We start from the raw sequence: 23,671 nt of genomic DNA, 5'->3' as shown, positions 1-23,671 counted from the left end.
AAAATTCCTCAAAAAAATACTCGCAAGCCAAAACCAACAGTTTATTAAAAGGATTAGACATCATGACCAAGTGAGATTTATCCAAAGAACGCAAGGGTGGTTGCACAGCATTGTGAATGTAATAAAAGGAAATTGAATTGTACACTTAAAAATTGTTGACCAGGCATGGTGGCTCACACCTGTAATCCCAATACATTGGGAGGATGAGGCAGGAGGATTGCTTGAGCTCAGGAGTTCCACACCAGCCTGGACAACATAGGGAGACCCAATCTCTTAAAAAAAAAAAATTTTTAATTTAAAAATTAGTTGGGCGTGGTGGCATGTGCCTGTGGTCCCAGCTACTCAGGAGGCTGAGGTGGGAGAATCCCTTGAACCTGAGAGATCAAGGCTACAGTGAGCTGTGATGGAGCCACTGCACTCCAGCCTGGGCGACAGAGCGAGACCCTGTCTCAAAAAACAAAGCAAACCAAAAACCAATGCCAGCTGCCCACATTACTGGGTGGAGCTATCTGAACCTTTACTAGTTCAGAGTGGTGCCTGATTCATGAGTCATTTCTTTGCTTGAATAAACTGTTAAATTTAATTTGTCTAAGGTTTTTCTTTTTAATAGCAGCAAACACTGCTCAGGTGCCACAACTGACATCCTTAACAGCAAACCTAAGTCCTTCAGGAGAGGTCATGCCAATCATTAAACTCCATGTGTCTTGCCCACCCCCTGTCCCCTGTCCCTTCAGCTCACCTTCCATATGTTGAGGGGATGAGCCTCCTAAAGTAACCGAATCTGCTTTTTTTTTTTTTTTTTTTTTGAGACAGAGTCTTACTCTGTCGCCCAGGCTGGAGTGCAGTGGCATGATCTTGGCTCACTACAACCTCTGTCTCCTGAGTTCAAGCGATTCTCCCACCTCAGCCTCCTGAGGAGCTGGAATTACAGGCCCCTGCCATCATGCCCAGCTAATTTTTGTATTTTTGTAGAGACAGGGTTTCACCGTGTTGGCCAGGCTGGTCTTGAACTCCTGACCTCAGGTGATCCACCCGCCTTGGCCTTCTAAAGTGGTGGGATTACAGGCGTGAGCCACTGCACCCAGCCTGAATCTGCTTCTTAAGCTCACAAACTTCTCCGCTGGTTCCACTTTGGGGAATTACAAGGAATTACATTCCTTGGCTTGGCAAAGACCATCTCCAGACTGGTGCCAACGTGTTCCTCCAGCCTATCTCAAAACCCTTCCCTGCACAAACACCAAGTTCTCTGCAGCTAGGCTGAGGGGTTTGCTCTTCTCTTCACATGCTCTGCATACATTGTAGTGGTCTCCAGCCCATTCCCTTGGCAAACTCCTATGTGATCGTCAAGACTCATTAGGACTGGAGCAGTGGCTCACACCTGTAATCCCAGCACTTTGGGAGGCCGAGGTGAGTGGATCATGAGGTCAAGAGATTGAGACCATCCTGGCCAACACAGTGAAACCCCGTCTCTACTAAAAATACAAAAATTAGCTAGGTGTAATGGCGGGCACCTGTAGTCCCAGCTATTCAGGATGCTGAGGCAGGAGAATTGTTTGAACCCGGGAGGCAGAGGTGGCAGTGAGCTGAGATCACACCACTGCACTCTAGCCTAGCAACAGAGTGAGGCTCAGTCTCAAAAAAAAAAAAAAAAAAAAGACTCATTACAAATGACACAGTATGGTGGGTCTCCCTTAGTCCTCCCCAGACAGAATGGTTCTACTGTCCCATGCTTCCACCGTATCTCTTGCAGATAACAGTGAGAGTCCCTGAATTTCACACCACAACAGGGACAGGATCTTAAGCCATTCCATTTGAAATATTAAGGGAAACGGTAACTCTCTGAGGTTGGTGGTCTTGGGGCCACTCAAGGAACTTGGCATCCAGGTTACAGGTGTGTGGCCTTGACTGTGTCCCTGGCCTTTGGATGCCCATTCCCCACCCCCACCCCCATGCTCTGAGGGAAGGGCCTGAGCCATTGGCACCAGCTGAGACTGTGAAATAGAAGAGGCAAAGTAGAAGCAGGAGAGGTGGCCACTGTGCCCTGAGAGCAGGAGGGGTGAGCGGACCACACACAGACCAAGCACACGTCCCCTCAGGTGGCCACGCCTCAAAGGCTGGACTTTGGCTGACTTGGACAGGCAGGTGAGTCAGGCTGTGCCCAGCAAGCCGAAGGTGCCTGGGCTTGCTCATTCAGTCACAGTCACAGCCACCATGCCAGGGAGGACCTGGGAGCTGTGCCTGCTACTGCTGCTGGGGCTGGGACTGCGGTCCCAGGAGGCCCTATCCCCACCCTGTGAGAGGTAGGGGTGTGGGGAAGGCAGCAGGGGAGGATGGCAATAAGAGGGAGGCTGGGATGATATCTCAAGCTCTGGGCTCGGTAATTCAGAGGGAAAGGAAGAGATTATAAAGGAAGGAAAGAGTAGGGAAGAGAAGAAAATGAGAATTCCTATGTAGCAGGCTCTGTGCTGGGCACTGCACCTGCAGTCCGTTTTTTTTTTGTTAAGAGTCTTGCTCGGACATCCAGGTGGAGTACAGTGGCACCATCTCCACTCACTGAGCCTAGACCTCCCGGGTTCGAGAGATTCTCATGCCTCAGCCTCCTGAGTAGCTGGAATCATAGGCATGCACCACCATGCTCAGCCTGTCATTGATTTTTACCAAAATTTTCCACCTTTGAAAGGGACATTAGGCTTGGCGACTGTGCTGGGAATACAAGCGTGAGCCACCGCCCCCTGCCAGGACCTGCAGTCCTGATACCAGATGCAGCTGCCTGAGCCTGGCCTGAGGTCCAAGAGCCTGCTGGCCAGAGCCCGCCCTCCCTTCCTCTCCTCCTCCAAGCTGCCCCTTGAACTGTGCAGGCCTGTTCTCAGGATTGTTCTAGCAAACTTTCTGCTCCAGCTTCCTAGTCTGGGTGTGAGAGGCGGCCTAAGGGCCTGACGACAGCACCTGGGCTTGAGCCCCGACCCTAATACTCTCTCTGTGACCCAGGGCAGGTCAAGGCTCTTTCCTGAGCCTGAGTTTCCATCACCAGGGACAGAGATGAGTGACCCTGTCCTGCCTCCTGGACTCAGGCAATGTCCACCCTTCGTTCCACATGGATTTATGGAGCTGTGGCCACATCAGCCACTTTACCGGCTCCTGCAAGAACAATAATAATAGAAGAAAAACAGCTGGGCATGGTGGCTCATGCCTGTAATCCCAGCACTTTGGGAGGCCAAGGTGGGAGCTATCATCTGAGGTCTGGAGTTCGAGACCAGCCTGGCCAACATGGTGAAACCCCCATCTCTACGAAAAATACAAAATTAGCCAGGCATGGTGGCGCACGCCTGTAATCCCAGCTACTCAGGAGGCTGAGTCAGGAGAGTCGCTTGAACTCGGGAGGTGGAGGTTGCAGTGAGCCAAGATCACACCATTGCACTCCAGTCGGGGCAACAACAGCAAAACTCTGTCTCAAATAATAATAATAATAATAGAAGCAAAACAGTAACAGAAGCACAGTTTGAAGTAGAGAGAAGTTAGGACCCGCTGGTATAGGTGAGCAGAGGGTGTGTTAGAGAGGATGGGGAGGGACGGTGTCTCTGAGGAGGTGATGTGTGAGCAGAATTGTGGCAGGAACAATTGCTGAGCTGATCTGGGAGAGGACAGTCCAGGCACGGAAAGGGCCGTGCAGAGGCCCTGAGGCGCTGTTCAGGGATTGGGAAGAAGGCCTGTGTGATTGGGGCAGAGTGGGAACAGGTCTGGGGAGAGCGGGGCTCCAGGCAACAAGGTATGGGCTTGGGCTCCAGTGGTTAGACTAGAGACAGAGACAAGGGGTTCAATAGGGGGTGTGTGTTACAGGGAGAGTTGACAGTGCTTGCCCATGACAATTGTGGAGTATAAAGGGGAAAAGTGTACCTGGGATAATTAATAGGTTTTGTCCCGAGCAATTGTAATGAGGACTTCAGAGAGGCTGGGTGGTCCAGTGCTTTGTCAAGCATTAGGCTGTTTGCCAAATGTAGGGGAAGATGACTTTACTGGTGTTCCCTAATACCAGCCTCAGGCCAGTGATTCACTAACACTTCCAAATGGTTATACCATGATTATGGTTTCATTTTTTTTTCTTTTTTTGAGACAGAGTCTCGCTCTGTCGCCAGGTTGGAGTGCAGTGGCTCAATCTCAGCTCGCTGCAACCTCCACCTTCTGGGTTCAAGCGATTCTCCTGCCTCAGCCTCCCCAGTAGCTGGGACTACAGGCACCTGCCACCACGCCTAGCTAATTTTTGTATTTTTAGTAGAGACGGAGGTGTTGCCATGTTGGCAAGAATGGTCTCAATCTCTTGTCCTTGTGATCCACCTGCCTCAGCCTCCCAAAGTGCCGGGATTACAGGCATGAACCACTGTGCCCAGCTTTGATTATGGTTTCTTACAGTGAAAAGATACATGTTAAAGCCATCAAAGGTGAAATATTCTAGGGCCAAGTTCAGGAGAAAATAATCTCAATCTTCCAGTTTTTCCTCTCCCAATGGATTTATATGGACAGCACTTGATTTTTCCAGCAATAACATGTGACAGCACGCATGAAGTATTGCCAACCACAAAAGCTCACCTGAGTCTTGGTGTCCAGTGTTTTTATTGGAGGCCAGCGATGGAAGCGTGGACTACCTGTGTGGCTGACCTCAGTTACTCACTCTCCAGAGTTCAAACTGATACTGGGTGGCCAAAGGCCCCTGCCACAAATCACATTATTAGCATCAAATATCTGGCACGGCCCAAGGCCCCAGAAAAACAAAGACTTATCAGGCAGCATATTTCGGTAATTTAAATCTTATCTCTCAGGGCTGGTCACAGGCCAGAACTTTCTCTGAAATGTGCAGGGTTTGAACACAGCAGACCTGCTGAGTCAATCCTTTCATGCACAAGCCACTTCTTGTATAATGAGGAATTTGTTTTGTTTTTGTCTGGGTTCCTCCAAAGTAACCTCTAAGCTCTTGGAATCTCCCAAGTGATAGGAATGTCTGTTATTCATAGTGGTCCCTGATTAGTGGTTTTTTTTTTTTTTTTTTTTGAGACAGAATCTAGCTCTGTTGCCCAGGCCGGAGTGCAGTAGCAAGATTTTGGCTCAATGCAACCTCTGCCTCCAGGGTTCAAGTGACTCTCCTGCCTCAGACTCCCAAGTAGCTGGGACTATAGGCACGCACCACCACGCCTGGCTAATTTTTGTATTTTTAGTAGAGATGGGGTTTCACCATGTTGGCCAGGCTGGTCTTAAAACTCCTGACTTCAAGCAATCCACCCACCTCGGCCTCCCAAAGTGCTGGGATTACAAGCATGAGTCACTGCACCTGGCCTGATTGCTTTTTGAGACAGGGTCTCACTCTGTCACCCAGGCTGGAGTGCAGTGGTGCAGTCATGGCTCACTGCAGCCTCAACCTCTCTGGGCTTAGGTGATCCTCCCACCTTGGCCTCCTGAGTAGCTGGGACTAGGTGTGTGCCACCACGCCTGGCTAATTTTTGTATTTTTTGTAGAGATGGGGTTTTGCCATGTTTCCCAGGCTCTTGATAGCTTTTGTTAATGAGGTGACTTATGGTGGGTCCCTAGACAGCTTCTGCCAACAAGATGACTCCACATGAAGGCAGGCCGTGCCAGAAAGGCCAAGCATGTGTGTAGACGGTTAGGGTTTTGGTCCACATGATATCAGCCCAACTTCTCAACCTTCAGGGAGGAGAAGGGGCTGGAGATGGAGTTCAATTACATGATCAATGATTCAATCAATCATGCCTATGTCATGAAACCCCAATAAAAACTCTGGACTTCAAAGTCCTGGTAAGTAGGCTGGGCACAGTGGCTCATGCCTGTAATCCCAACACTTTGGGAGGCCGAGGTGGGTGGATCACTTGAGGCCAGGAGTTTGAGAGCAGCCTGGCCAACATGGTGAAACCCTGTCTCTACCAAAAATGCCAAAAATTAGCAGGGCGTGGTGGTGCATGCCTGTAATCCCAGCTATTGAGAAGGCTAAGACATGAGAATCACTTGAACCTGGGAGGTGGAGGTTGCAGTGAGTTGAGATTGCACCACTGCACTCCAGCCTAGGTGACAGAGTGAGATCCTGTCTCAACAAACAAACAAATAAAATAAATACCAAGTCCTGGTTGGTGAACACACTGATGAGCCAGGAGGGGAAACGTCCTGGTTCCATGGGGAAAGGACACAGAAGCTCTACATTCAGGGTCCCCCTAGACCTTGCCCCATGTGTCCCTTCATTTGGCTGATCCTGGCTTGTATTCTTATAATAAAACTATAGCCCTAAGCATAACCATAAGCTTTTCTGAGTCCTGTGAGTTGTTCTAGCAAATTATCAAATCTGAAAGGGTTATGGGAACCCCAACATTTGTAGCCACTTGGTAATAAGTGCAGGTGGCCTGGGGACCCCTGAACTTGTGGCTGGTGTCAGAAGTGAGGCCGTCTCACTCAGGACCGTGCCCTTAACCTGAGTGTGGATTCTGCACTAACTCCCGATGGTTAGTGCCAGGATTAAATTGCAGTATTGCAGTTGGTGTCAGAAAATGTGGATTTACTAGAATGACCCTGACTCCTTGAAACATATGGGTTGGGAAAAGAAAAGTTGAAAGGGCAGGGGATGAGAAACCTTTCATTCTCGAGTGGCTACAGGGTCACCCGTGGTGTGAAGAGCAGTCATGCTGCAATCAGTTACTGGAGGTAAAAGTTACCAATGGAAATTAGAGATGATTGATCACTAACTTTTGGGGAGTTGACTCATGTGCATAGGGAAATGTATACCAAGAAGAAGAAAAGCAAATATACAATCCCTATAGATTTTTATCTCTAATAGCCAAACTGAAAGTAAAAGATGGGCCATGCTTAGATTCTGGTCAGTGGAATTACAACCTCCAGTCCTGCACTGTGGTACCAAAAACACCTGCTGAAGCCCTGATGCGCACTGCAGTGAGATTGAGAGAATATAAAAATGCGGCCAGGTGCAGTGGCTCATGCCTGCAATCCCAGCACTTTGGGAGGCAGAGGTGGGTGGATCATCTGAGGTCAGGAGTTTAAGACCAGCCTGACCAACATGGAGAAACTCTGTCTCTACTAAAAATACAAAATTAGCCGGGCGTGGTGGTGCGCACCTGTAATCCCAGCTACTCGGGAGGCTGAGGCAGGAGAATCACTTGAACCCAGGAGGCGGAGGTTGCAGTGAGCTGAGATCTCGCCATTGCACTCCAGCTTGGGCAACAAAAGCGAAACTCCATCTCAAAAACAAAATAAAACAAAAAAGTGGTATGCACTTGAACAGGTTTTATGTGGAGTGGTTGCATCTCTTCTACCTGAATGTATTACAGGGATGGATATTGTATCTGACCAGGAAATATTTCCACTACCTAGTATTGTAAAACAGAAGGTTGGAAATCCACTCATCAAGCAATATTGATTAGACATTCCAAATGGGAACCAATAAGATTGCCCAAGTCCACAGAGATTGTTAGCCTTCTCTGGAGCATAGACTGGACTTTATAGCAAAAGTCTTAGAGCACCTCCTGGCACGAGTGCTGAGACTTTGGACTAGAGAATTTCCATGTGAGAGGTAATTATTAGCTTGCTATCAGACATTATTTGAAATTGCCCCTATGACTGAAGGATGTAAGATAATCTTGAAACCTGAAATACCTATAATATCTTGGGGAAATGCTCGCAGAGAGTGGGCAGGGCCCAGAAGAGTTCCATAATGAAATGGAAATGGCTGGATCAGGAACAAGCTCCTGGGGGAATGCAGAGTTACTCAGTTTATTCAAAAGCAGAGAGACTCTTTTCCCCTAGGACTGACTTTGGACCCACTCAAGGAGTTGTTAGATTCTATTGCCAATTGGACAGTGCCCTATTGACAGCTCTCAATTGACCTACAAAGAGCTGTTTGGCTTATGGATGGCAGTCCCAAGGTGAATGAACAGCCTACTGTTTGGAAGGTTGTCACTCTGATCAAAGAAGGCAAAAACAAATCAGCTCTGTGGGTTGAATTGCATACTGTTTAGGTTTTTACTAACTCTTGGACAGTGGCCAATGGCCTGGCCATATGGTCAGGCAGAAGGACAATGGGAAACTTGTCTATATGGAAATCACAACAGGAATTTTAGGAGTGCATTAAAGCAGGTTATGTTGATGTCCATCAGAAGAACCCCTTTCCAGGATCAAAAGGGAACTGGGGCAACAAGCAGGCATCCCTGCGTGCTCACCTGAGGTGGCCACATGTATTCATGAAATTAATGGACATTGTGGGGCAGCAGCCATGCAGAGAAGAGCTGAATTTAGACTTAGTCCTCTTTTCCCGCCGAGGCACAAAATGCCATTAAGTACTTTTCTGTCTGCCAAAAAGAGAAAGACCGCACATGGCTGTGGGAAGATGACCTTGGAGGGAAGGCCCTGCACATACCTGGCAAGGTGGACTGATGCTGGTAGGCCTGGAGGGCTACAAATGGGTCCTGACAAGAGTAGACACTGATTCTGGACTGGGCTTTGCATGGCCAGTGGTAGATGCAAATGCTCAAAATACTGACACTGTAAAAGGGTCAGAACAAAAGATACTCCACCAATTTGAACCACTGAGTTACATTTCTTCACATCAAGAAACACTTTCATCTTCAGAGGAGTGGTTCAATAGAGAATTGGGATGAGCAGTTGAAGCATGTGCTATCTAAAACAGCAGGGAATAAGGGTATGAAGGTATGAAAGGCTGGCTTACATGCCTTCACAAGTATGTGCTCACACTCAACACAAGGGGGCTCGAGGGTTTGTCCCTATTAGATTCTTCTGCTTTTCTGGAAGTTAAAGGGAAGAGGGGCTGGGGGACGATGACTAGCAATTCTTCCAATGTGGTATGACTATACCATTTTCTTTCTTCCCCACATTAAACTTTCTTTTTCCCAGCTGATTCAGTGGTTCCAGTAAATCCCAGTGGTCCCAGGACTGCAGATACATAGGATAAGAGTAGTTTACGCACCACAGTTCTAGTGTTATTATATTCTGTGTGCTTTTTCTGTGTGCTTACTATTACCAGTGAGTTTTGTACCTTCAGGTGATTTCTTTTTTTTTTTTTTTTTTGAGATGGAGTCTCGCTCTGTCACCCAGGCTGGAGTGCAGTGGCACGATCTCAGCTTACTACAACCTCCATCTCTTGGGTTCAAGCAATTCTCATGCCTCAGCCTTCAGAGTAGCTGTGATTACAGGCATGCACCACCACGCCCAGCTAATTTTTCATATTTTTAGTAGAGATGGGGTTTGTCCATGTTGGCCAGGCTGGTCTTGAACTCCTGACCTCAAGTAATCTGCCTGCCTCAGCCTCCCAAAGTGCTGGGATTATAGGCATGAGCCACTGAGTCCAGCGATCGTTAACTTTTTTTTCTTTTTTCTTTTCCTGAGACAGTGTCTCACTCTGTTGCCCAGGCTGGAGTGCAGTGGCGAGATCTCAGCTCACTGCAACCTCCACCTCCCCAGTTCAAGCGATTCCCCCACCTCAGCCTCCTCAGTACCTGGGACTACAAGTGTGTGCCACCACACCTGGCTAATTTTTTTGTATTTTTTGGTAGAGACAGGATTTCACCATGTTGGTCAGGTTGGTCTCGAACTCCTCAAGTGATCCTCCCGCCTCGGCCTCCCGAAGTGCTGGGATTACAGGCATGAGCCACCGTGCCTGGCCCAGGTGGTTTCTTATTGCGTGTTAACATCCTATTCTTTCTGATCGAAGTACACTCTTCAGCATTTCTTGTAGGACTGGTCTGGTATTGATGAAATCCCTCAGCTTTTGTTTGTCTGGGAAAGTCTTTATTTCTCCTTCATGGTTGAAGGATATTTTCACCAGATATACTATTCAAGGGTAAAAGTTTTTTTCCTTCAGCACTTTAAATATGTTAAGCCATTCTCTTCTGGACTGTAAGATTTCCACTGAGAAGTCTGCTGCCAGACTTCTCTCACCACTTTGAACGACTGAGCTCCATTGTATATTATTTGTTTCATTTCTTTTGCTGCTTTTAGGATCCTTTCTTTGTCCTTGACCTTTAGTTTGATTAGTAAATGCCTTGAGGTAGTCTTTGGGTTAAATCTGCTTGGTGTTCTATAACTTTCTTGTTCTTGGATATTGATATCTTTCTCTAGGTTTGGGAAGTTCTCTGTTATTATCCCTTCGAATAAACTTTCTGTCCCTATCTCTTTCTCTACCTCCTCTTTAAGTACAATAAGTCTTAGATTTGCCATTTTGAGGCATTTTGATTGTATTTTCTAGATCCTGTAGGCATGCTTGTTTTTTATTCTTTTTTCTCGTCTCCTCTGATTGTGTATTTTCAAATAGCCTTTCTTCAAGTTCACTAATTCTTTCTTCTGCTTGATCAATTCAGCTATTAAAGGACCCCGAAGCATTCTTCAGTATGCCAATTGCATTTTTCAGCTCTAGGGTTTCCGCTTGATTCTTTTATTTTAATCTCTTTGTTACATTTATCTGCTAGAATTCTGAATTAGGACTGCAGATACAAATGCAAGAGGCAGGAATTATTCCTAAGCAAGAAAATATAACTATATTCTTAAACTTTTATGTGAAAATTCCTAAGGGTCTGATGGGGCAGGTTGTGCCTTCACCTTATCTAGCAAAAATGGGGCTAACAATAAATACAAATATATTGCCTACTGCTCAAGATAGCTTACTAGTTCTGTACCTATGTAAGCCTGCCCTATATGAATGGGAGTGGACTGAAGGAGAAGCATTTACAAGACAAGTGTTTCTACCTACAATCTGGATAAACACAGTGGGCTAACCCAATGTCCTTTCCAAAGGTGGAAAAGCTTGGGTATAAATGGAGAGAAAGAGGTGTAGTAGCTGGGAATAAATGAATGAATCCATGCATTAATAAGAAATGCAATGAGGGAAGTCCACTATTACATTAATGCTTAGAAAGAAGATCAGAGAAAAAGATGATATCGCCTCTTCATTCAATTATACTTGACGCCTGAAAGGGTAAAGCCATATTCTGCCAAGACCACTCCTGCTCTGGAAACTGACAGGATCAAAGGGGAACCTGCCAGCCTGAGTGGCCTTATCCTGGGAGACATTTTGTCATATGATCTGGTGATGAACTGGACTAATTATTAATGACAATGGGACTCTAGTAATGTGTGAACATCTTTTGACTCTTATTTTTCAGGTTACATCTACCATAATAAAGCACTGGCATTGTTGGCAAGAATATACTACTAATATTGAGGGTCACATGTATTGGGAAATTGAGCTAAAAGCTCCTATCTCTACTTCCACACTAGCTCCTCTAAATTTTCGGCATATTCATGTTGACATTATCTCTTTGTCTGTTATAAAAATGCTATCCCAAATGCAGTTGCTCAGGAAAGCATAATTGTTTTGCTACAAGGGATCTACGGGTAAAGGCTAGGGACTGGACTGTTGTATAATAGAGTTTGTCTGTTCTTTGACCCAGGTTGCTGGGAAGTAACTTCTAAGCTCTTGGAATTTCCCAAATGATAGGTGTGTCTTTGGTGCTCATGGCAAGGCTCTAGATGGATTATACTAACTAGCTGACTCAGGACAAGGACTGGACATGCCAGAAAGACCAAACTGTGTGTTTGGAGAGATGGGACTTTGAGCCAAGTGATATCAGCCTGACCTCCCAATCTCTGGGTAGGGGAGTGGAACTGGAAATGGATTTCTTTTTTTAAATAAAAAATAATACCTTACATTTATTTAATATTTAAGACATTTGAAGCCCCTCACTTAATCTTTTGTTTTGTTTTGTTTTGTTTTTTTATTTTTAATTTTTGGAGGTACATAGTAGGTATACATATTTATGAATTACATGAGATATTTTGATACAGGCATGCAATGGGTAATAATCACATCAGGGTACATGGGGTGTCCGCCACCTCAAGCATTTATCCTTTGTGTTACAAACAATCTGATTATACTCTTTTAGTTATTTTTAAATGTACAATTAAATTATTTTTGACTACAGTCACCTGTTGTGCTGGCAAATACTAGGTCTTATTCATTATTTCTATTTTTTTTGTACCATTAACCATCCCTACCTCCCTGCGACTCCTGCCACTATACCACTACCCTTTCCAGCCTCTTCTAATCATCATTCTACTATCTCCATGAGTTCAATTATTTTAATTTTAAGCTCCCACAAATAAGTGAGAACATATGAAGTTTGTCTTTCTGCATCTGGCTTATTTCACTTAATATAATGACCTCCAGTTCCATCCATGTTCTTGCAAATGGCAGGATCTCATTTTTTTATGGCTGAATAGTACTCCATTGTGGATATGTACCACATTTTCTTTATCCATTCATCAGTCGATGGACACTTAGGTTGCTTCCAAATCTTGGCTATTGTCCATAGTGCTGCAATAAACATGGGAGTGCAGATATCTCTTCAATACATTGATTCTTTTCTTTTGTTCATATATCTAGCAATGGGATTGCTGGATCATATGGTAGCTCTATTTTTAGTTTTTTGAGGAACCTTCAAACTGTTCTCCATAGTGGTTGTACTAATTTACATTCCCACCAACAGTGTATGAGGGTTTCCTTTTCTTCACGTCCTCACCAGCATTTGTTATGACCTGGCTTTTGGATAAAAGCCATTTTAATAGGGATGAAATGCTATCTCATTGTAGTTTTGATTTGCATTTCTCTGATGATCAATTATATTGAGCACCTTTTCATTTGCTTGTTTGCCATTTGTATGTCTTCTTTTTTATTTCTTTTCTTACTTAAGGGAATGTATGTCTGCTCTTGAGTAATGTCTATTCAGTTCTTTTGCCCATATTTAATTGGATTATTAGTTTTTTTAATAGAGTTGTATGAGCTCCCTATTTATTTATTTATTCTGAGATGGAGTCTTGCTCTGTCACCCAGGCTGGAGCACAGTGGCGCAACCTCTGCTTCCCGGGTTCAAGCAATTCTCCTGCCTCAGCCTCCCAAGTAGCTGGGACTACAGGCATGCACCACCACGCCTGGCTAATTTTTGTATTTTTAGTAGAGATGGGGTTTCACCATGTTGGTCAGGCTGGTCTCGAACTCCCAACCTCAACTGATCCGCCTGCCTTGGCCTCCCAAAGTGCTGGGATTACAGGCATGAGCCACTGCGCCCAGCCCATATGAACATTTTAACAATATTGATTCTTCCAATCCATAAATAATGAACATGGAAAATCTTTCTTTCTTTTTTTTTTTTTTGAGACAGAGTCTCACCCTGTTGCCCAGGCTGGAGTACAGCAGCACAATCACGGCTCTGCAACCTCTGCCTCCTGGGCTCAAGCGATCCTCCCACCTCAGCCTCCCAAGCAACATGGTGCATGCCACCACGCCCAGCTAATTTTTTCATCTTTTTTGTAGAGACAGGGTTTTGCCACCGTGCCTAGCCAAGGTTTGCTAGTGCTTTGTTGAGGATTTTTGCATCAATATTCATTAGTGATACTGGCCTATAGTTTTATTTATTTTTTGATGTGTCTTCATCTGGTTTTGGTATCACGGTAATACTGGCTTTGTAGAATGAGTTTGGAAGTATTCCCTCCTCCTCTAATACGTCTTTTTCTCTAAATGCTTCTCCTTGTTAAAAGTAAATTTGTAGGTTGGGTGCGGTGGCTCACGCCTGTAATCCCAACACTTCGGGAGGCCAAGGCAGCCGGATCACCCGAGGTCAGAAGGTTCAAGACCAGCCTGGCCAACATGGTGAAACCCTGTCTCTACTAAAATACAAAAATTAGCTGCGTGTGGTGGCACATGCCTGTAATCCCAGCAACTTGGGAGGCTGAGGCATGAGAATTGCTTGAACCGGGGAGGTGGAGGTTGCAGTGAGCTGAGATGGCGCCACTGCACTCCAGCCTGGACGACAGAATGAGACTCAGTCTCAAAAAAAAAAAAAAAGTAAATTTGTTAGGGATAAAAGACTTTAAGGTGAAAAAAATAGGATTGATAAATTCAGCTTGTTCCATGATGGGGGAACCTATCTCCCTTAGAGCCTTTTCTATCTCATGGGCCAATGTTTATTCCACCATGTATGCTGTTGCCATTTTGTACTAAAGGCCTGAGTGCTGTTAGGATACATGTTTTGTACCCAGAATTTGTGAGTTCCCCATACTAGGGTTAGATGAGTGGTCATCACACCTCGGTGTAATTAGTTCGAGTATGCCATAAGGCCTCCCATAGCCTTCCTTGTCTCAGTATGGGGCTGTTCCCCAGGAGAATTTGGACAAATCATGGGATGCCTACAGCTTTAATACTATAAGAAACCCATTTGGGCTGGGCATGCTGGCCCACGCCACAGTAATCTCAACACTATGGGAGGCCAAGCCAGGAGGATTACTTGAAGCCAGGAGGATCACTTGAACCCAGGAATTCAAGACCAGCCTGGGCAACATATTGAGACCCTGTCTCTACAAAAAAATAGAAAAAATTAGCTGGATATGCTGGCATATGCCTGTAGTCCCAGCTACTCAGAAGGTTGAGGTGGGAGGATCACTTGGGCCTGGGAGATTGAGATTGCAGTGAGCTGTGATTGCATCACTGCATTCCAGCCTGGGTGATAGAGTGAACCCTTGTCTAAAAAAAGAAAAAATAGGCCAGGTGCAGTGGCTCACACCTGTAATCCCAGCACTTTGGGAGGCTGAGACGGGCAGATCACCTGAGGTTGGGAGTTTGAGACCAGCCTGACCAACATAGAGAAACCCCATCTCTACTAAAAATACAAAATTAGCCAGGCGTGGTGGCACATGCCCGTAATCCCAGCTACTCAGGAGGCTGAGGCAGAAGAATTGCTTGAACCCAGGAGATAGAGGTTGCGGTGAGCTGAGATCATGCCATTGCACTCCATCCTGGGCAACAAGAGCAAAACTCCGTCTAAAAAAAAATAAAAATAAATAAAATAAAATAAATTTTTTTTCTATTCTGTTTAACAGCTTTTCATCCACAAAAACAAGGGTGATCTGCATTTGTGCATGGAGCTCATTGGGACAGGCTGGCCATGCCGCTGCTGTATTTTGCTCATTTTAACCGGAGACCTTTCTAAGCATTCAGTGATCAAGGTTTACAGTTACGCAGTGATTAGTCTGCCAGGAGTTGTAAATCACACAATCCAAAGGCCCCAAAAAGAGTAGTTCCCGGAAATTCCTTCCCAAATGGTATCCTTCGTAGTAGATGTAACCTGAAAATTAAGAGTCAAAAGTCTCTGGCACATTGCTAGAGTTACATTCTGTTGTCAGCAATTGGTGCAGCTCATCATCATATCACATGACCAAATCTCAGAGCAGTGCCACTCAGGTTTGCAGGCTGCCATTTGACCTTGTCAGGGCCCAAGAGCAGGAGTCGTCTTGGCAAATGCATGGCTTCCTCCTTTCAGACATCTGGTATAATCGTGCTAAGAGACAATCTTATTCTCTTGTTTCGAGTCTCTCCAGACACCAATGTGATATTGGATTCCTGTCATTGTATAACCCATTTACTCATTCCTTTACCCTCAGCTACTATGTCTCTTCCTCACCATCTGTCATTGATTTTTTTTTGAGATGGAGTTTTACTCCATTGCCCAAGCTGCAGTGCAGTGGTGCAATATCGGCCCACTGCAACCTCCACCTCCTGGGTTCAAGCAATTCTCCTGCCTCAGACTCCCAAGTAGCTAGAATTACAGGCACCACCATGCCCAGCTAATTTTTGTATTTTTAGTAGAGATGGGGGTGTTGCCATGTTGGCCAGGATGGTCTTGATCTCCTGACCTCCTGATCCACCTGCCTCGGCCTTCCAAAGTGCTGGGATTACAGGTGTGAGCCACCGCACCCGGCCTATCATTGATTTTTACCACATTTTTCCACCTTTGGAAGGGACATGAGGCTTGGCCACCGTGCTGATCCACATTGCCAGCAGTAATAGTAGTGTTGCAGGTGCCTCGCCCTCAGTCTGCTCCCATTCATATAAGGAAGAGTTAACAAAGGTGCGGAACTAGTGGGCTATCTTGACCACTAGGCAATACAGCTGCATTCACTAAGAAGCCAAATTTAGCCAGATGCTGTGAAGGCACAACACACCCCATCAGGCCCTTAGTAAATCTGGCATGAAGGTTTAAAGGTACAGTTGCGGTTTTTTCTTTCTTTCTTTTTTTTTTTTTTGAGACGGAGTCTCGCTCTGTTGCCCAGGCTGGAGTGCAGTGGCGTGATCTCGGCTCACTGCAAGCTTTGCCTCCCGGGTTCAAGCCATCCTCCTGCCTCAGCCTCCTGAGCAGCTGGGACTACAGACACCCGCCACCACGCCTGGCTAATTTTTTGTATTTTTAGTAGAGACAGGGTTTCACCGTGTTAGCCCGGATGGTCTCGTTCTCCTGACCTTGTGATCCGCCCACCTCGGCCTCCCAAAGTGCTGGGATCACAGGCGTGAGCCACCGTGCCCAGCCAGTTGTAGTTTTTTCTTTGAGAATTGTCCCTTCTTCTGACACCCATATTTGCAGTCCTAGTCGTGGGGCTACTGTATTGGGTAGGAAAAAAGTAGCTGAGATGATGTGGGAACAAATCATATAGTCATACCAACAACTCCGCCCTCCCTCTTCTCAGATCCCCCAGAAAAATTAGGGGATTCAACCAATGGAGACCTCCCTTTGCTCCTCTCAAGCTGAATGTGAGCACACACTGTTTTTTTTTTTTTTTAAAGACAGAGTCTTGCTCTTGTCACCCAAGCTGGATTACAGTGGCATGATCTCAGTTCATTGCAACCTCCACCTCCTGGGTTCAAGTGATTCTCCTGCCTCAGCCTCCCAAGTAGCTGGGATCACAGGCACATGCCACCACACCTGGCTAATTTTTGTATTTTTAGTGGAGATGGGGTTTCACCATATTGCCCAGGCTGGTCTTGAACTCCTGACCTCAAGTGATCCACCCGCCTCGGCCTCCCAAAGTGCTGGGATTACAGGCATGAGCCACTGTGCCCGGCCAGAGCACACATTTTTGAAGGTATGTAAGCCACCCCTTCATGCTTTTATCTCCCTCCCCCACTGTAGACAGCAAATGTTTCAACTGTCTGTTCCAATTCTCTATCAAAGCGCTACTCTGAGGATGGTATGCAACACCGTATGTCCATTTGCTGTGGTATTGCTTGGCTCATTGCTGGACACTAGGTGCTGTCAATTGTGTTCTTTGATCTGAAGAAATGTAACTTAGTGGTCCATATTGGTACAGCATCTTCTGTTCTAATATAGCATCTTGTAGTATTTCGCATATTTGCATCTACAACCTGATATGCAAAGCTACTTTAATGTGCCCCTTACATTTCCATAGGGTTATGCCCCAGGTGGGCAACACTTTAATAGTTCAGTTTTTCACTGCCCATCTGCCAGGCCATTGGCTACTGCCCATGAGTCAGTAAAAGCTCAAACACAGGGGCTTTTATTATTCGATCTTTCTATCACTGCAAGGAAAACAGCATGCAATTCAGTCCACTGAGGTGATTTGTTCTTACCTTCTTCAAAGATTTTCCATCCTCAGTCAGAGTGAAAAGCCTTCCAAACAAGGTCTTTCTACCCATAAACCAAGCAGCTTTTTGTTGTTCAACCAAGAGCTGTTCATAGGGCCCCTCCTATGTGGCACTAGGATCCATCAGCTCCTCGGTGCTTCCAAAGTTGGCCCTAGGGGGAAAGAGGCTTTCTGCTCCTGAATACCATTAGCACCTCCTTGCATTCCCTCAGCAGCAGGCTCCTGAATAAACCGTTTCCATTTTATTCAGGAACTCTTCTGGGCACTGCCTTCGTTACAGAGTGTTCCTGTGACATCACCCAAGACATTATGGGTATTTCAGGTTTCAGGATTATTTTGTGTCCTGCCGTCATGGAGGCAGTTTCAGGAAACACCCAAGAGCCAGCTAGTAATTGTCTCTCAAATGGCCTATACCATACACTGCCTGGAAATGTTCTGGCCCAATCTCAGCCATCACCACTGAGTGCACCTCCCAGGTTTCTGCCATAATGCCTTCCGATCGAGTCTACACAGGGCCATTGTACAGAGAATTGGCCACACCTGTATGATTAAAGTGCTAACCTCCCTTTGTCCACTAGCTATTCTACACCATCTCAAATTAGCAACCAGTGTGGGCTCAGGCAGTTGGACAGGTACTTTACTGCCCAAAGACCCTACTTGTTCCCTCAGCCCTGTATGCCACTCCAACCCACAAACTCCTAACACACACACACACACACACACACACAGCCCTTGTCCAGTCCCAGGGAACATGCCTTGACCAGTCTACCACAGACTCTAGCCTTCTCTTCTGTCCTAATGGGGTGGTGGTGGTGACATGACCTGCTCCTATCCCTGTCTCTGCAGTGAGATTTACTGCCACGGGGAGCTCCTACACCAAGTTCAAATGGCCAAGCTCTACCAGGATGACAAGCAGTTTGTGGACATGCCACTGTCTATAGCTCCAGGTGAAGCACCTAGGGCTGAATCTCCTCTCCAAAGAACCTTCTCTCCAAAGAAGGCAGGGGGCAAGACCAAGCAGAGAGGCCCCTGTGATCAGGGAGTGGCTTGTGACACCCTGCTGACCCCTCCCTGCTGCCTGCTCTCCAGAACAAGTCCTGCAGACCTTCACTGAGCTGTCCAGGGACCACAATCACAGCATCCCCAGGGAGCAGCTGCAGGTGTTTGTCCACGAACACTTCCAGGCCAAGGGGCAGGAGCTGCAGCCCTGGACCCCCGCAGACTGGAAAGACAGGTATGACTCTGGACGGGGAAGAAGAGAGGGTTCCTTCCAACTGAGCTGCCTCCCTGAACCCTGTGGGGCCTGTGTTCTTCCAGCCCCCAGTTCCTGCAGAAGATTTCAGATGCCAAACTGCGTGCCTGGGCAGGGCAGCTGCACCAGCTCTGGAAGAAGCTGGGGAAGAAGGTATCAGCGTCCTGGGCCTGCCCAAGGCCTGGCCAAGGGAACTGAAGAGAGGAATGTGCCTGGGGCCCACAGTGTCTCTGGAGCACAGATCAGGTTTCCTTTCCTGAGAAACCAGTCCCTGGCCCCTGGGTCCCCAAATAGAGGCCCTCTAGAAAGAACTTCTGAGGTCAGAAGGGCAGCATCTACTTCTAATGCCTCGCCTCCTACAGGAAGGCTCCCTAGCCTCCTCAGGAAACCCTAGCCTGCCCTGCCACCTCCAGGCTGCCCAGCACTGCCTCTGGCACCACTGGGTAGATGTTCACTGCCTGCTGGGCTCTCTCCTTCCCTGAGCTCCCGGGCCAGGCCTCCGTCTCAGGAGGCATCAGTGCTACTGCTGCGTGGGGCCAGGCCCTGTGCTCAGCCCTGTCCTGAGCTACTTTGCTCATCCACATCCCCTCACCTGGGGAAAGGGTTTGGGGTTTTATCCCCACCTGGCTCAGAGAATGGGGGTGACGGGCCAATCCTCTGGGCCTGGCTGGGTGGTGGCAGCAAGGATAGGGAGTAGAGGGGAAATGGGGGGCTGGCACCCCCCTCACCCACCCAGCCCACCCTGGGTCTTCATAATGGCCACTGCTTGGTGGATACCTGCCCAGTGCCTGGCTGAGTGGTCGGGTCTTCTACCCGGCACCAAGTTGAGCCGGGACTCCCAAGGCTGGCAGGTGAGGAATGAGGACCCCAAGGCTCCCAGCGGCCAGGCCTTGATTACATGGCTGAGTAGCAGTGGAGCCCGAGCTGAACCCAACTGCCTGGCTCCAAAGCTGTGACTCCCGGGGCCTCAGATCCTCCAGCTGCCTGCAGCCTCTGCTTCCATGGGGATTCTAGGCTCCCCTTGCCCTCTCTCCCGACTCCAGATGAAGCCAGAGGTTCTCAGCCACCCTGAGCGGTTCTCTCTCATCTACTCAGAACATCCCTTCATTGTGCCTGGCGGTCGCTTTGTTGAGTTCTACTACTGGTGAGCACCCAGGCCCGAAAGACCAAGGGGCCTGCAGGACTGGCAGTGGTGGAGAAACCCAGGGCCAGCAGGGTGTCTTGAGCAGGGCAGAGTGCCCCACTGGCTGGTGTGCAGGGCAGAGGGAGGCAGCAGGGTGGTGCCTAAGCTGCCCCTTCCCCAGGGACTCCTACTGGGTCATGGAGGGTCTGCTCCTCTCGGAGATGGCTGAGACAGTGAAGGGCATGCTGCAGAACTTCTTGGACCTGGTGAAAACGTGAGGGGGGCCAGGCACCCCTAGCCTAGGTGGGGAGGAGAGGCATGTGTGCCAGGGGCCTGGAGCTGGATTGCCTTGGTGCCGGTTGCTGGGGAGAGGGCATCTCAGCAGGCCTTCCCCTTGGCAGCTATGGGCATGTCCCCAATGGTGGGCGCGTGTACTACCTGCAGCGGAGCCAGCCCCCACTCTTGACCCTCATGATGGATTGCTACCTGACTCACACCAATGACACCGCCTTTCTACAGTGGGTACCACCCTCCCTGTGCTGCTCTGCAGACCCACCCACCCCTCAGACCTCTCAGGGCCGGGGATGGGCAGCGCGCCTGGGCTGAGGTGGTTCTGCTTCACTCCAGGGAAAACACTGAGACGCTAGCCTTGGAATTGGACTTTTGGACCAAGAACAGGACTGTCTCTGTGAGCTTGGAGGGAAAGAACTACCTCCTGAATCACTATTATGTCCCTTATGGGGGACCTAGGTGAGGAACTGCGCAGCCCACCCCTCAATCTCTTACCTGCTCACTCTGGTTAGAGCATCACAATGCCCCGGGCAGGAGGAGGAGTGACTTAGCGTGGCCTCTCAGATGGTGACAGAGCCCTCTGCAATCCTGGGCTGTGGGGCCCAAGGGCAGCTGGATCAAGATGGCTCAGCCTCTTCTTGACCACAGAGGGGCTTAGTAGCTACTAGTGCCAGGCTGCCCACCTCTCCTCTTTGCCAGGCCTGAGTCCTACAGCAAAGATGCGGAGTTGGCTGACACCTTGCCAGAAGGTGAGCAGCAGGAGGGTGAGGGAGGGCTGGGGGCAGGGCAGCTGCACACCTGCTGTGTCAGGCTCTGGTCTCCTGTCAATGGCTGCCTATCCTGCAGCCGGGACTGGCTGGTTCCCTGCTCTGTCCTCACAGGAGACCGGGAGGCTCTGTGGGCTGAGCTCAAGGCTGGGGCTGAGTCTGGCTGGGACTTCTCTTCACGCTGGCTCATCGGAGGCCCAAACCCCAACTCGCTTAGCGGCATCCGAACGAGCAAACTGGTGCCTGTTGACCTGAATGCCTTCCTATGCCAAGCAGAGGAGCTGATGAGCAACTTCTATTCCAGGCTGGGTGAGCACCCCAGGAGGGAAGGGAAAGCAGAGAGCTTGGTTTCCTGCTCAGGCTTGGCAATAGAACTGGAAGTAGGACCCTTGTGTGACAGGCCTTCAGCAACTTAGCCTGTCGAGCCCCGCCCTAGTGGAAGCCTGCACTCACATTTGTGTACCAGACAAGAGGACAAACGGAGCCAACCCTAGTCCTCTCTTCCTCCCTTTCTTACTGTGAGGGTCTCTAGGGTCTGTGAGGGGAACCCTAGTCCACGCATCCAAAATCCTTCCACTCCCTCTCCCTCAGACGGCTGCCCTTGACCCCCTAAGAGCTAGGGGAATCCACCCAGCCAGTACCCTTGGGAGGATAGACCCTGGAGACCCTGGGGACAGATCAGCTCCAGTGGTTCCCTGGGAGCAGTGTGGGGCCATAGGCCAGAAATGTGGTGGGCACATCCCCTTGGTCATCAGGGTGTCTCAGCCTTTGCAGAGAAACACAAAGGGAGGAGGCTAAAGTAGAACCACGAAAGGCCTAGGGCTGCAGGCAGGGCGCTGGCTGCTGGCTCTAAAGGCAGCACTGCCCCAGGGAACGACTCCCAGGCCACGAAGTACAGAATCCTGCGGTCGCAGCGCTTGGCCGCCCTGAACGCAGTCCTGTGGGATGAGGAGACCGGAGCCTGGTTCGACTACGACCTTGAGAACAAGAAGAAGAACCGGGAGTTTTACCCATCCAACCTCACTCCACTCTGGGCCGGGTGTTTCTCTGACCCTGGTGTGGCGGACAAGGCTCTGAAATACCTGGAGGTGAGGGCACAGCAGGTGGCTCGGGTCCACTGCAGGCAGCACCGCCCCCTCCCGACCCTGAGCAGGACCTGCAGGGGAGGCCGCTTCCTCCGACTACACCCCTTGTCCCAGCCTGCGGGTCCCACTGGAGCCACCGGGGAGCAGCTGTGAGCCGAGAAGAGAAAGGCCAGGAAGGGGACGTCTGGCTTCCCGCCGGGCCCAGCGTCCTGTCCTGGCTCCCAGTCCAGCCCCACCCACAGTCACGGGAATGTCTGGGACCTTCTAGGACAACCGGATCCTGACTTACCAGTATGGGATCCCGACCTCTCTCCAGAAGACAGGCCAGCAGTGGGATTTCCCCAATGCCTGGGCCCCCCTGCAGGACCTGGTCATCAGAGGTAGGGAGGCAGGGCTGGCACAGCCAAGGACCCTCCCCAGGGCGTAGAGGTGGGCCTCCCTGGTGCTGGGGAGGCATGAACAAAAGACGCAGGAGGCCCCATGTCCTTTCTCTCGCTCTTCTGCTCTCCTGGCCTCCACTTGGCAAACATTTATGTCCACCCAACCTGTCCAGTGCAATCAGTCCTGTTCGCCCTTCAAACCAGGGCCGTCGATTAAGGGCAGTTTGGCCTGTGGTCTCAGGAAGGAAGTCTTAGGGCCTAGGCTTCTTTCCCTCCTTGGGGAGAGTAGGGTGCAGCCACTGCTCTGTCTGGGATGGGAGACCTGGAGGTTGAGTCCTGCCTGCAATGGGGTCTAGGCCTGGCCAAGGCACCTTTACGTCGGGCCCAGGAAGTGGCTTTCCAGCTGGCTCAGAATTGGATCCGAACCAACTTTGATGTCTACTCGCAGAAGTCAGCCATGTATGAGAAGGTGAGCTGGCCCAAGCCCTGCCTGCACCCCCAGGCTGTCCCAGTGGCCACTCCTGAGCACTGCGGGGGCTGCTGGGCAGGCAGAGCAGCTTCTCCCCAGGGGCTCTGGTTGTTTGTTGTTCCTGGAGCTGGGGGGTAGTACCTGACATACAGCTTGTCCCCAGTATGACGTCAGCAACGGTGGACAGCCCGGTGGGGGAGGAGAATATGAAGTTCAGGTGAGCAGGCTAGGGGTGGGCTGGCCAACACCAGGGAACTCCTGGACTCTGCTGCGCATGACCCCCGCCCCAGGCCTCAGTGTGCTCACCTGCATGTGGGCCCAGGGGATGAGCTGACTGGTGCTTCCTGTACCGCTGGGGTTAGGCAGGGCCAGTGCCCCTGGGGAGAGAGCCCACAGCCCCCACCAAGGGTCTGAGGCTTCCCCAGAGACCTGGCCCCACTGCCCTGCCTCTCCCAGGAGGGCTTTGGCTGGACGAATGGTGTGGTCCTGATGCTACTGGACCGCTATGGTGACCGGCTGACCTCAGGGGCCCAGCTGGCTTTCCTGGAGCCCCACTGCCTGGCGGCCGCCCTTCTGCCCAGCCTCCTGCTCAGCCTCCTGCCACAGTGACAGCCCTCCCCTCCTCACCTGGCCCCAGCTCCTGCCCCATTAAACCTCTGCACCAGTTCCTGCCTTCCCCTGCCTCTTCATGCCCTCCTACCTCCCAGCCTGTCCTCAGAGTGAAGTGGGGGGCAGGGTCACGACCTGGAGATCATGGGTAGGGGCCTAGCTCCCTCCTGGAATCTTGAATAGGGTGGAA

At 49.3% G+C, this 23,671-nt stretch overlaps 1 protein-coding gene across 1 annotated transcript; it reads left to right on the top strand.

The window, feature by feature from the left end:
- The first annotated feature begins 2,211 nt into the window (after nucleotides 1-2,211).
- Nucleotides 2,212-23,539, top strand: TREH (trehalase). Its single transcript, XM_002822558.3, has 15 exons — nucleotides 2,212-2,300; nucleotides 18,352-18,452; nucleotides 18,595-18,739; nucleotides 18,823-18,910; nucleotides 19,801-19,901; nucleotides 20,062-20,154; nucleotides 20,282-20,398; nucleotides 20,508-20,630; nucleotides 20,871-20,920; nucleotides 21,053-21,247; nucleotides 21,809-22,026; nucleotides 22,292-22,403; nucleotides 22,760-22,872; nucleotides 23,036-23,089; nucleotides 23,329-23,539. Exons 1-15 carry the CDS (start codon nucleotides 2,212-2,214, stop codon nucleotides 23,479-23,481), a joined length of 1,752 nt encoding a protein of 583 aa, XP_002822604.1. The 3' UTR covers nucleotides 23,482-23,539.
- Nucleotides 23,540-23,671: the final 132 nt, after the last annotated feature.

The sequence above is a fragment of the Pongo abelii genome, chromosome 9, assembly GCF_028885655.2.
Source record: "Pongo abelii isolate AG06213 chromosome 9, NHGRI_mPonAbe1-v2.0_pri, whole genome shotgun sequence".
Lineage (NCBI taxonomy): Eukaryota > Metazoa > Chordata > Mammalia > Primates > Hominidae > Pongo > Pongo abelii.
The sequence above is the reverse complement of the archived record's forward strand: the minus strand, read 5'-3'. Positions and strand labels throughout refer to the sequence as shown.